At 43.9% G+C, this 12,855-nt stretch overlaps 1 protein-coding gene across 1 annotated transcript in view; it reads right to left on the reverse strand.

The window, feature by feature from the left end:
* Positions 1-10,241, reverse strand: part of SNX15 (sorting nexin 15) — a 106,964-nt gene extending 96,723 nt beyond the window's left edge. The window contains exons 1-2 of the mRNA XM_078660561.1: positions 10,100-10,241; positions 8,378-8,413 (exon numbers count right to left, since the gene is read on the reverse strand). Of these exons, the coding sequence (XP_078516687.1) occupies positions 8,378-8,413; positions 10,100-10,198 (135 nt within the window). The 5' untranslated portion in view covers positions 10,199-10,241. The remainder of the gene's footprint in view (positions 1-8,377; positions 8,414-10,099) is intronic.
* Positions 10,242-12,855: the final 2,614 nt, after the last annotated feature.

A 12,855-nucleotide genomic window follows, 5' to 3' on the forward strand; every position in this document is an offset into this window, starting at 1 on the left:
CACATTTAATCTCCTGAAATGTATGGACAACTCATTACTGGATGTAACAGTCACAATAACGGTGTGCATGGGCTGTAATTAATGTTTAATTTCTCAATGACATTCCTCAACTGTTATTTAATGTACTGTGTACTGAATGCAATTGCCATTGACTAAGAAATGCTAATAAAAACATTCAAACAAAAAAAAATCATGTGGCAGCTTTGATAAGTTCCGGTATTGACAATTAATTGCCGGTGAGGAGCACTAGAAACCACTGGCTCAAGTAGGCACTGATTGAGCAACCATTTAAAGCACTACAATTGAAACTGTTGTAAATGTGTAAAAATCAGTCAAGATGAGTATTGTAAAATATACTCAACAGACAAGTACTGGCTTCCTTGTCAAGCGAAGAACATGCATGTGGGTATATATATCATATGTCATTTGAGATGTCATCAGTGATGTCACTGACCATGTCATGAATGATCTAATATGTGACATCATCAGCAGTGGATTGCGGGTGCGCAAAATATAGTTAGTACAACTAACTATATAGGAGCAATTTCATTGGTTTTGTATGAGTAAAATGTCCAGCTAACTATAACACCACTAAAACTTATAGTTTTTTGAGTGAATTTCAAAAGGTTTTTTAAAAACTAATTCCTAACTATATAACTCCTGAAACCTATGGTTTTTTCAGTGAATTTCAAAGGTTTTTTTAAATGCTAATTCCTAACTATATAAGGCCTGAAACCTATGGTTTTTTCAGTGAATTTCAAAGGTTTTTTAAATGCTGATTCCTAACTATATAAGGCCTGAAACCTATGGTTTTTTCAGTGAATTTCAAAGGTTTTTTAAATGCTAATTCCTAACTATATAAGGCCTGAAACCTATGGTTTTTTCAGTGAATTTCAAAGGTTTTTTAAATGCTAATTCCTAACTATATAAGGCCTGAAACCTATGGCTTTTTCAGTGTTTTTTAAAAAAAATGATTGGTTAACTGGCTTATTAAGTGAATCTTAGTGAATACATACATTAGCGAGTAATGTTTAAATATTTAAATATATGCATGAGTGATGTAATAAGTGACGTCATCAGCAGTGCATTGCAGACGTGCAAGTTATAGTGAGTCCAACTAACTATAATGTGGGAATTTCAATGGTTTTATGCGAGTAAAATTTCCAGCTAACTATAACTGGTGTGAAACCTATGGTTTTTTCAGTGAATTTCAAAGGTTTTTTAAATGCTAATTCCTAACTATAAATGGTGTGTAACCTATGGTTATTTCAGTGAATATATATATATATATAAAATTTCTATGGCAAAATGAAACCCCTCATTTTGTTCCTTTTCAAATTAAATGTATTAAGTGTTACCACTTTATTCCAATCAAGATGACTTCAGGTGTGCCATACTTTTGTCATAAGTAAGACTGTTAGCGCTCTATTTGTTCTATAGAACACTCTGGGACATTCTGTCATTGGGCTATAGTTGGGCTACATCTGGCTGATATTTGGGCTACATTTGTTTTTTTTGTCTCTGGTGGCCATCTTTGGGCTACATTGGGCTACATTTGGGCTCTAACATATATATAGCCCAATATATATTTTTTCAAAGTTAATTTTCGTAAAAACCACTGGAGCACATATCTTGAGACATAGCAAAGGCACATCGGGCTACCAGTCCCTACAATTTTGCCAGGTTTGGTGAAAAACCATTCAGCCGTTCGGGCTAAAAGTGAGTCCAACCGCCCTATGGAAATTAACATGGGGAAAACACGTTTTGGGACCCCCCTTTTATCTCGGCCCCCGCTTGACGAATCCCCCCCAAACTTTCAGGGAAGGAGCGGAGCGCCGTGAGGCAAAGTTAAGAAAAATTTCAGGAAGATTCCTCAACCGGCGCCAAAGTTATTCCCAATAGAATGTTGCGATTTCCCTATGGAAAACAATCCTAACTATATATACCTATTGGCTATCGCCAGTAGGTGATATATATATATATATATATAAAAAACTGAAAATACTTTGAAACTTTGTGAGGGAAGCTGTGGTGCTTTCTTCAGAAGGTGAATGTCTATTATTTAAAAACTAAAGTATTACGACCTAAAAAATCTCAGTTGAAGAGTATACTACCTGAATATTGAATTTTAAATATCACCCTACTAAATATCATAGCCAGAATATTAATAACCAAAATATCATCACAGTAAGTATTGGGAAGGGAATATATCCTGAATTGCATACAGGTGTGTATCCCTGCCCCAAGTACTCGACTGCATGTGAAACTGGTATTCTTTCTTTTTGTTGGGCCTGCAGCCTCACTAGTTTAGTTTGCTAGTAGAAGCCTGGGTCTGTCCATGGTAGCGCAAAATGCAGAACATGTTCTGTATCCCAGAAGGGCACACCATGATAGGCACCATAATCGCCATAAGATAACCTTCCTTAACCTGGGTTGATTTAATGAAGTAGTTGTGACAACGTACGATGTGTTGAAAATTATTAGTCTTGATCAGACCTTTTTTCTTTGTCAGAGCAGAGTGTGGTCTAGTGATCCCACTTGCACAAGGATCTTCTTTAGTGTGGCCCACAAATCCCTGAGCTTACATTTTGTCTGTGTTTTGAGCGAGTATATGTCCAGTGGCACACATAGTGGCACATGTGGTAGTAAGGTGTGTAGGGTGAGAAGCTGAGTACATTGAACACTAGAATTCATTCTGGTTGCTGCCAGGTTTAGCTTGGCACAACATTAGGGCGAATAGACAGTAAAAGTATATTGACTGCATTCTTATGGCCAAAGGATGGAAACCCAAACACTAAAGTGAGGGAGAAGGGAGAGAGCGAGCTATCCTTGGAAATTCGAAAAGGTCCTGTTAGCAACCAGCTTCTGATTAGTTTTTCCTGAGCAGTGCCATTTGATAGATGGCAGGAGTCAGGGTCCGCTCAACGGTTTCTGTTGTTAGATGGTGAGGACCTTTCTAGACAGGGTCCTCCCTGGGGCTTTATTTTTGTAGAAGAAGGGGGTCGCACAGACCCCCCTCCTAGGCTTTGATAACCCCGCGGGGACCACCACCTCCTGGGGCAATAAAATAACATATTAAAAGGGAGCTGCGGATTCCACCACCAGTAGGTAGTTAATAGTTAGGACCTAGGTTCCATAGGAAATAACTTTGGTGTCATTTGATGAATCCTCATGAAAATGTCAAATTTAGATCCGCGACCCTCCCGGGGTGCTTTGCTGCTCCTGCCGTGCCACAGCAAACACTCCGCTTCCAGCAAACAAAAGCATTAAAAATGCTTTTGCTTGCTGGAAGCAGTGCAAAATTGCTTTCACACACAGCGAGCAGCATTTCCAGCTGCTCCCTGTGTGTGAAAGCAATGCCGGCAGGGACCGCTAAGGCATTCAGGCTCACCCCGTGGTCCCAGTGCAGGGATTTCGTCCCGAGGTGCCAGGGACAAAATCGGTCTGTGGAGAGGGCCACACAGATCCCGTCTTTTATTTGAAAAAGGGCAGACCCCGAAGAATGGGATCCAAGGCCCCTCTCCCCCAAAAGTATTAAAACATTTTTATAAAGACATTTTTAAAAGACGTAGCACCAAAATGGGCAAAAGGTTTTTCTTAAAAATTGACAGGAATATGGACTATGGTGTGGAAAGGGTCCTTTATGGTAGTAGAACTAAATAGGCTCAGTAGTTTTAAACTTATAAGGCACAAAAACGTAGTGATATATTGTGCCCCTGTATACAGGGATGACAAAATTGTGGCGTGTTTGCCACTCCACGTCACTACACTTCACTCTACGACACTGTATTCCACTCAGTGGAATTCTACCATATAACGCTCTACTCCAGTCTATGGCAGTGTATGGCACTCTACACAACTCCCTCTACACCCCTCCACCCGACTCTTTGACTCACTACTCCACTATAAGCCATTCCACTCTTCCCACTATAAGCGCCTCAACTCAACTACACTATGCAACTCCACTCTACCACACTCAATTCTACTCTAAGCCATTCGACTCTATGACAATCCACTCTACTCCACTCTATGACACTTTCCAACACACCATTTCATGACACACCACTCCATTACAAGCCACTCCACTCTATGCTACGTCATAGCACTTTACTCCATGACACGCTACTCCCCTCTATGACACTTTATTCCACACTACGCCATTCCACTCCACTCCACTCTACTGTACAACACTTTACCCCCACTACGCCACTGCTCCACTCTATGCCCCTACACTTCATTTTACAACACTACTCCACTCTATGCCACTGTATGACACTCTATGACACTTGACTCCACATTATGACACTCTACGCAGCTCCTTTTATGCCACTCTAACACACTTTACTCAACTCTACTCTATGACACACTACTCCACTGTATGCATGCCACTTCACGCCACTTGACTCTATGACACTTTATGCCTCTTCACTCTATAACATCCTACTCCCCTCTATGCCACTCCAAAACACTTTCCAACACTCTACAACATGCCACAGTACAACATGCCACAGTATGCCATGCCACTCCAATTTATGACCCAACACTTGGCTCTATTCTATGCCAGTCCACTCTACAACACCACTCCACAACACTTGACTACACTTCTCCGTTCTACTCTAATCCATTACACTGTATAACACTTTATCCAACTGTACAAAATTCCAATCTACGCTGCTCCACCCCACCACACTTAACACAACTCCTCTCTACAATACTCCATGCCACTCCGGCTCACTCTACTCCACTGTATGCTCCTCCACGCCACTCAACTACAATGTATGACACTATATGACACTCCACTCCTCTGTACGATACACCACTCCACTACATGGCACAGCACTCCACTCTGCAGCACTCTCCTACATGACACTCCACTCTACGACACTCGACTACTATAAGCTGCGCCTTCTCCATGCACTTTTCCCTTCTCTTCAGCTTTTGTTATTACATCACTTGTAGCATGTTACATGATAGAATTCATAACAAGACTCATGACATGTCTAATGACATAATTTAATGAGAACATTGTGCATGGTAGAGTGCCGAGTTATAGTTAATGTAGTGTGCTAGAGAGTTCACAACACTGTGTACGGGGGTGCACAAGTTATAGAAAGTTTTGGATGACACACAAGTTATAACTGTAAGTTATAGCTATAACTTTAGAATTTGTACAGTAGGTGTAGTTTAAACTGGTTTTGTTTAAAAAGAATAAATACCATTTTCCTAACTATAACTAAGCTTTAACCTTTGTTTTTTTCCATTTAACATATATATATTCAAGGTAATTAGATTTGGAGTAAAGGTAGTAAATCTATGCCTATCTATACTCACCTTCATGATATTTTGGTAACACAATATCTTTATGTTCAAGATCAGGGGCGGCTCCTCCACTAGGGCGGAGGAGCGTTGCCCCACTGCTTTCTCGCAGTGCGAGAATCAGTACCATAAAATGGTAAAACTACCAATTTATGTTTTTGCCTCTCACGCTGCGAGAAAGCAGAAGTGTTTGGTTGGAGGCGGGCGGATGGGTGAGTCGGGGAGGAGTGGTTTGTCCACTGCTGAGGGCACTGACGGTTTGGTCGGCCACAGGGCCGACCAAACCAGTCATGAGCACTCTGCCTTCACATGCATGGAGAAAATGGCCTCCCCATGGGCGCCTGGCTGGTCGGTGTCCCGGCCAATCAAAAAGCTGCCATTGCAGCATTGTGATTGGCTTGGGGAGGGGGGGCTGCCTGCTTCCTGTTCCTGCAGGAGGCAGGAGAGGTGCAGAGGCAAAGGGCAGTTAAGGTAAGGTAAATTTTTATTTTTTTATTTTAAATTAACCCCCCCTCCCCACGCGACCCCCCGCACCCCCCACCCTCAAGTCATGCCGGCCGCGACTGTTCAACATTCTGACATACAGCTGCATGACAGCACCTCAAAAATCCCATCAACAACACGTTGCATGACCTGCTGCACAATACTCAGCTCCCCTATTCTGCCAGCTGCAACAATATCATTCCCCACTGGACGAGTTGAAAAGGACCAATCAAAGGACCCCTAAGTCTAAAATGGACTCAGAAACCCATGCAGCTCCATGGTCACGTGACCTGCTCCACAGGTTTGACTACCCTTTGGCCTCCAAAGCACCTTTCCCATTCAAAGCCCACTTGAAGCAGACTAATCAGTTGGCCTCTAGTGCAGAGAACACCACACGGAGGCAGGATCACCTGTCCTGCAGTGCACAGCTTGTCTGCATTATACCCAGCCTACTGCTTTCTCTCAGTCAATGGCCCAGTTGAAAAGGACCAATTAGAGGGCCCCAGCCCAAACAGTGCCACAGAAGATTACACAGTAAACTGGGCATGTCACCCCGTGAGCACCACTTGGCCTGCCCTACATCTGACAGACCCAAATACCATTCTACAGAGAAAATCAAAAGGATCTCTCCTGTCCGTTGTATAAAGCACTGGAAAAGGCAAGGACTCGATCCCTTCCTTCTCTTAGCTCAAAGAACATCACTGTACTACAGCTTCGTCACATATTGCCTCTTACAGCACCTGGCACAACCTCTACCATCATTTGCCCATGCAAACTACGCAAACCACAAATCACCCTAATACAGCAAGCTCAACCAGCCTCATTCACGTTCCATTTGGCACTTTTCGTAAGAAACACATTCACCTCATTCCAGTTAATACCTATTCTGCAGTCAAGCATTGTGCATACATTGGTGATCTCATCACCTCTAAAAACCTGGATGCCATTTTCATCCAAGATCTGGATCAGACCATCCTTCAACCACATCCTTAATATCCTAGTGCAACCTACTGGTGCATCAAGCACACTCACCAGTCCAACAAAGCAGATGGAGGAACAATAGTTATCCACCACTCTTCCTGACCGACAACCTTTCAGCAGCAACAGGCATTCAACATGTGAGAACTCCTATCCAATTATGTTCCCTCTCAGTAACAAAGACTCAGGTTCCATCTCATCTACAGGCCTTGTAACAGCAGCCCACCATTCAACTGCAAGTTAAGCAATCTCATCACTGCAGATTCAACCAGCTTTATAAACATAACCTTCCTTGGAAAGTTCAATCTCAAAGGTAGATTTTTAACCAAGACTATAAAGAGAACGTTCTTAAAAGTAGCTAGACACTGCTGGCATTGTCCAACTTATCACATTGCCTGTTGAAACCATGGACACCTCATCTGCAATACTCGAGCAATTATCACCGACTTAGTACTGCAAAACACGGACTTGAATAGTTACATTATTACTGCATTTCTTTTGACTTACTCCACCCCTCACCTACGTTCAGACGCCAAACAAAGCCATGGAAAAGAATGAGTAGATCCTTCATAAACTTCTGAATGTTTGAGTGATTTCTACAAAAGCCTCCAAGCCAGCTAATGTCCATTCTTCAATTAAATTATGTTCCATAAAAGTCAAACCCTTCTTACCATGTTACAATCAGGAGCTCAGTGACGGGAGATGCCCCAACAGATAACATGGGAAGAAGTGGAAGACAGCTCATATTCGAGTCCAATACAAAGTAGAAAACCATCATCAGTGAATCATTCAGCAGAATCTCTCGTTGCTGCAATAAAGCACTGTGTAAACTAAGCATGTGCCCATGCACACGACAAAATGCACAGTAATAAATATTTCAAGGTAAAGATTTGTAAAATACGTTTACATGTCAACAAAGGACCAACACTGGACAGAACCACATCAATTTCTGCCAACACTGAACACAAATAACTTTCAACAACCGTTCCGTTGAAAAAGTGGCTGTTTTCCTTCCATCCCACAAATACACCTAACTACACATAATATGTAGACTCTGTCATCCCATCTTACTGTGTGACAGAGATCTGAAAGGAAGCCTGATCATCTCTACTTAACATCATCAAGACAACTTGAGAGTGTGCTTCCTCAAGTTGTTTTCCATGTATCTCCTGAAGTAGCCAATCCTCAAACTAGATGACCTTGCTAATTACTGTTAATTCACCTTGCTACTGTTCCTCCTGAGAAAGATGTTGCCATCCGGCTTCTTAAAAAGATCAAAACCATTGCCCTCCTGCCTAGCTCCAAAGTTGGTTTCAGACCAAAATATAGTACAGAGGCAGCCATCATCCAGGCTGTCGATGATGCTCTCCCGATTGTTCACAACAACAACCTGTGCTTCTCACTCAACTGTAGAATTTACACCATCAACCACGAGCTATTCGCAAAACATTTTCATCCTGAATGGGCCACTGCCTTGAGACTTTCAGGCTCCTATGAGTATCTTATACCAAACCCCTATGCCTTCTCTCTACCCCCTTCACAGAATGGCATAGCATATCTTCCTAGGACATGCATGGAGAGAAATAGGAAGAGTACTTACTTCTTTCACGTCCTGTGGATTCTTTTTGGAAATGAACTGCAGGAAGAGGAAAGGAAAAGAGGGTCAGAGAGTGCTGTGACTGCCAGAACCAAAATCCTTAATCATTACATGCTTACAGAGACGCTAAGTGTATGTTCTCTGCCTATGCCATACCACAAAGAAAGGTTTGCTAGTAGGGGCTTGGGAGCTATGGGGATATGCGTGCCAGCTGCTACAGGCGGTTCCAAGAAAGGACCGTGACATGTCTAGGGCGGATCTGCAAGAGTTTTCTTTCCACTTTGGCTGCTTTCTAGACAGTGTCTACGCCCAGTGATGGTCATCTCTAGACAGGTTCCCCACCCTTAATGCTACCCTCTATAGAGAGTTTCCCACCCCTCATTAGCTATTCTTTCTAGACCGTTTTCTGCCTCCTTTTGTATACATTGTACACAGGTTTTCCGCCCATAACCTGTCATCTAAAGACAGGATCTCATTACTATTTGGCAAGAGTCATCCTTCACAGTGGTAGTGCCCTGTAAAAACGTGTTAGTCCCGAATGGGCTGCTATGTATAAACAGGTTGTTCGCCCGACAGGGTGTCATCTCAAGGCAGGTAGGTACTTCTGACCCACTGGATGTCCTCTGCAGACACGCTCTCCACTCATTATTTGTTGTCCTATTTAGACAGCCTCCCACCAATGGATATTGTTGTTACCTTTGTATTCTCTTTTTCTACCCACTGTACACATATTGTCTGCTTAATGATTATTCTTTCCTGTGTACGTCCTAGCTAACTGTCTGTCCTACGTAGAGGGCTTCCTCATCTCGCTTACACTGCCCACAATCAGCACATTTGCCTCAATTCAATGAGGCAGTTGTCAACTTATTTTGCGGGCTCTCCTGCAATTGGGGGGTTTCTATAGACAGGTTATCTTTCCAATGGCTGTACTTAGTAGACAATTGTACAAACAAATTCTGTGTAATTTGAATCGAGGGTATCAAACAAATGCACATATCATTGCTGTATTCAGGTCATTGAGATTCTGTTTAGATTAGTGACTCTATTTTCGAATGACAGGATTGCCCACTATGATTTTCAGTGTTTTTAACTAGTCATGAAACTTTACACACATTGAACATCGCAGTTTGTAGAGCTAGTTAGCAAAAAATAAAGAATGTGTATTTGTTTCTTCATGCGTACGCCTGGCCTTCATAAAAATATATTCAAATTCTGTTTGTACTATTGTGTTTTTCCTGCCCTGGGAACTGTTAACACTAGCAGGGGGTCCTGATCTGTACTTAGTAGTCAGCGTTTCCCACTTGTCATTATCGCAATTCGGTTACTCAAGCGATTAGGTGTTTCCTTTGAACAAAGCCGCTCATCAATACAAAGGTTCTCATCCCACCGACTGCCCCCTGTAAACAAGTTCTCCAACTACCGTGCCTCCAAGATGCTCACTCTCACTCGATCGACTTAGCTCTAAATTCTGGAGAGACTGAACTACAAATCCCTGAATACATTGGGTTGTTAAATAAAGGGCAAGCACTGGAACACGGTGTCGCTGATGACATGGAGTCACTTGGCAACATGTGCACTATAGACAAACGTTAAGAACCAATTAAACGTCAAATATTATATATCAGGCAGGGTATGGTAGACCTACTATAGACATATTAAACTTTGGGTGTCAATTCATCCTCTCCCAATGCTTGTCCTGTATATACACCCCATTAGTTACCTCACCTCTGCCTTAACGCAGTATTCCGTGAAGCCCCGCTCGTTCAGGCGGCTCCCGGTCACCTGGTACCGGCGGTCGTACTCCTCTTTCACCCGGCGAGACATGACCAACAGCAGGGACTTCCGTACACACACACACTGCGCATGCGCTGACTTCGCCTTCAAGGCGCATGCGTTCATTCCTAGTGACAGTTTAGTTCGCCCGGCTGGACTATGGAGGCATTGTTGAGCTGTCACGCGCTGCCAGCACGGGTTTCGAGCTTTTGGCATGATTACCCCTCAATTTGGACCTTTGTTATTGACACAGCAGGTGCCTGGACTAAGAAAGCCCCGTCCCGCCTGCATGTTGTTGTGATCGAAAGCAGACAACAAAGTGCAGGTGCTGCTGAATGTGTCCCGGTGTTTGCAAATAACACCGGGCCAAATTCAACATATTTTTTAGTGGGGGCCAACTTCTTGGCAAGGTGGACAGCGTCCACCCTGTGAAAATAGTGGGCGGACGCCGTCCACCCAAGTGTACCCCCGACTCGTGCCCTGAATATAGCGTTTTTTTATGGTCAGGCTTGAGAGCGGGGCTGTCACCAAATATGTGGCTAACACTAGAAGAGGGACTTTGGCTCCGCCTACATGTTGGAAATCTTGCTACATGTTTAGGTCTCACCTGGCGAAAGCAGCGCATGCGCTGCTCTCGCCATGGAGAGGACCTTTTGGAATCGATTCAGCCAAAGCTGAATTCACGCGCGTCCAAATGGACAAAGATGGCTGATCTCGCAATCCGCAAAGCTAAACATGCATGAGTAGGGACAAAAAAATGTGCACGCCTGTGGACAGCCCGACCCCATCTTTGTGCACACGCACACACATTTTTTTGTCCCTACAGGAGCTGGCTCGAGGCTTCCCCCGAGCATTGCTTGGTTTAAGAGTGTCCAGTGTGAACTCTTTCCAACAGTAGTTTTGGGGACTGCCAGGCCCCGTACAATGAACTATGAATTGGGATTGGTTGTGGGGACGTTTGTCTGCTATTTATTGGTTGCAGGAGTTCACATGCTCATGTTGTATTTTCTAGCTGCTGCACAGGTCCATCTTAAACCAGTGGGCAGGATTTAACGACGCTGATCGCAGAGATCCTGGCTTTTTCTACAGGACTGTGTTTTGAGCGAGTTTGTATGCTGCGCAGGGCCAGGTAAACCTGTCTACGGCATCGGATTCCAGGCCAGAGCTCAGCAGAGGACCCAGTTAAATCAGTCTAATGGGACAGTGCCGGTGAGTTGTTTAATGAGGGCTGGCTTTAGCTTGGTTTTTTCTCCGCCGCGCCGCAGGGTTTGTAGCGCCACTCGGGATGTACGTTTGTCACTTGTACGTCATATGCGCGCCGCCTCCCATCAGTTGCTCAGTCAGGCATAACTAACTGGGTCCCTTCGGTTCACCCTGCATGAATGTGATTGGTTGTGAATTATATGGTTGGGTTGTACATTTGGGGTCTGGTGATACTTGTTCCCCCTGCAGGCAGGCACAGCGCGCGCTTTCAGTTTCCTATTTTTATTTATTTGCACAATGGCGTGGCGACAGCTTGTTTTTGGAAGCTGCTTGTGCAGTCGAAATAAAACTTCCCGACATTGTCAAATAGCAACAAAGACATCTCTCGGGAGTTTGTGACTCTACAAGGAGACTTTTTGCAGTCCATGGACCACGGCGCATCCCTTGGTACAGGCAAACTGTAGCCCAAAAAAAATCCTAAAACTTACAGTTGATGAATGGTGTGTGTGTTACTCGTTTAAGCCAATAGCACACTGAGGCTGTTAAAAATAGGTCGGGGTTCACAGGCACTGGGTATTTCAGAAGGTTCTCCTGTGCATAAGTACGTACGAGGTGAGCTGTCCATTTACTGGCACCATGTCGGGAGTGCAGGGCGCCGGGGTGCGCAGTATTCGGACCTTTCAGTCCAGCGAGCAGTACCTTTTCGCCATGAAGGAGGACATGAGATGGGCTCCGTGCTCTGCCAGCATGCCAACAACATCACGCGGGTGGCAGCCGAGTTCAGCGCCGAGTACCCAGCTCTTGCAGGCAAGGTGCACCTGCCGCAAGCCCGCATGAGGGTCAACAGAGTGGTCCAGCCGGTAACCTTCCAGGCGCGGGACAAGGTTTCCAGCTTCATCCAGTGGTGCCAGAAGGAAATACACATCACAGGTGAGGGGGGCACGTGAGGGCGTGAAGTCTCCTGTATGTACTGATTTGGGCGCTTTACGTAGGGGTCCTGCAGCACCCACAGAAACAATCATGCTGGAGTTCAGGAGGTAAAGGAGCAAATGTAAACTTTCTTTTTCTCTTATTACACTTGCTGCAGGGTTTGCTAAAAGTGATCTAGGTGACAATCTTGCTGGGGTACAGGAAACGGGGGGAAAGGCTGGAGCATGACAGTTGTTCGCTAACACACAACATTTAAATATCGGGAAATGAACTGTACACATATTTCTAATTATATCAGTGATTACAAAAATAAAGCTCGTATTTGTAATTCTGAATTATGATGGAAACAGAGATTTTAGTAGGATCAAAAGAAACCAAGATACTTTACTTGGTGATGCAAACATTATAAATATTCACTGAAGCCTAATATCCATGCACATTAGTTTTTCTGTGCTATATATTTTTACCTGTAAAACTGCATGCCTATGTAAATGCAGTGGCCATTTCAACAGAAAATGACAGTGTGCTATCTCACCAGTGCTCAGAAAGCACTACCAGCTACATTGCACAGCCTC

The sequence above is a fragment of the Lissotriton helveticus genome, chromosome 9 (assembly GCF_964261635.1).
Source record: "Lissotriton helveticus chromosome 9, aLisHel1.1, whole genome shotgun sequence".
NCBI classification, from domain to species: Eukaryota; Metazoa; Chordata; class Amphibia; order Caudata; family Salamandridae; genus Lissotriton; species Lissotriton helveticus.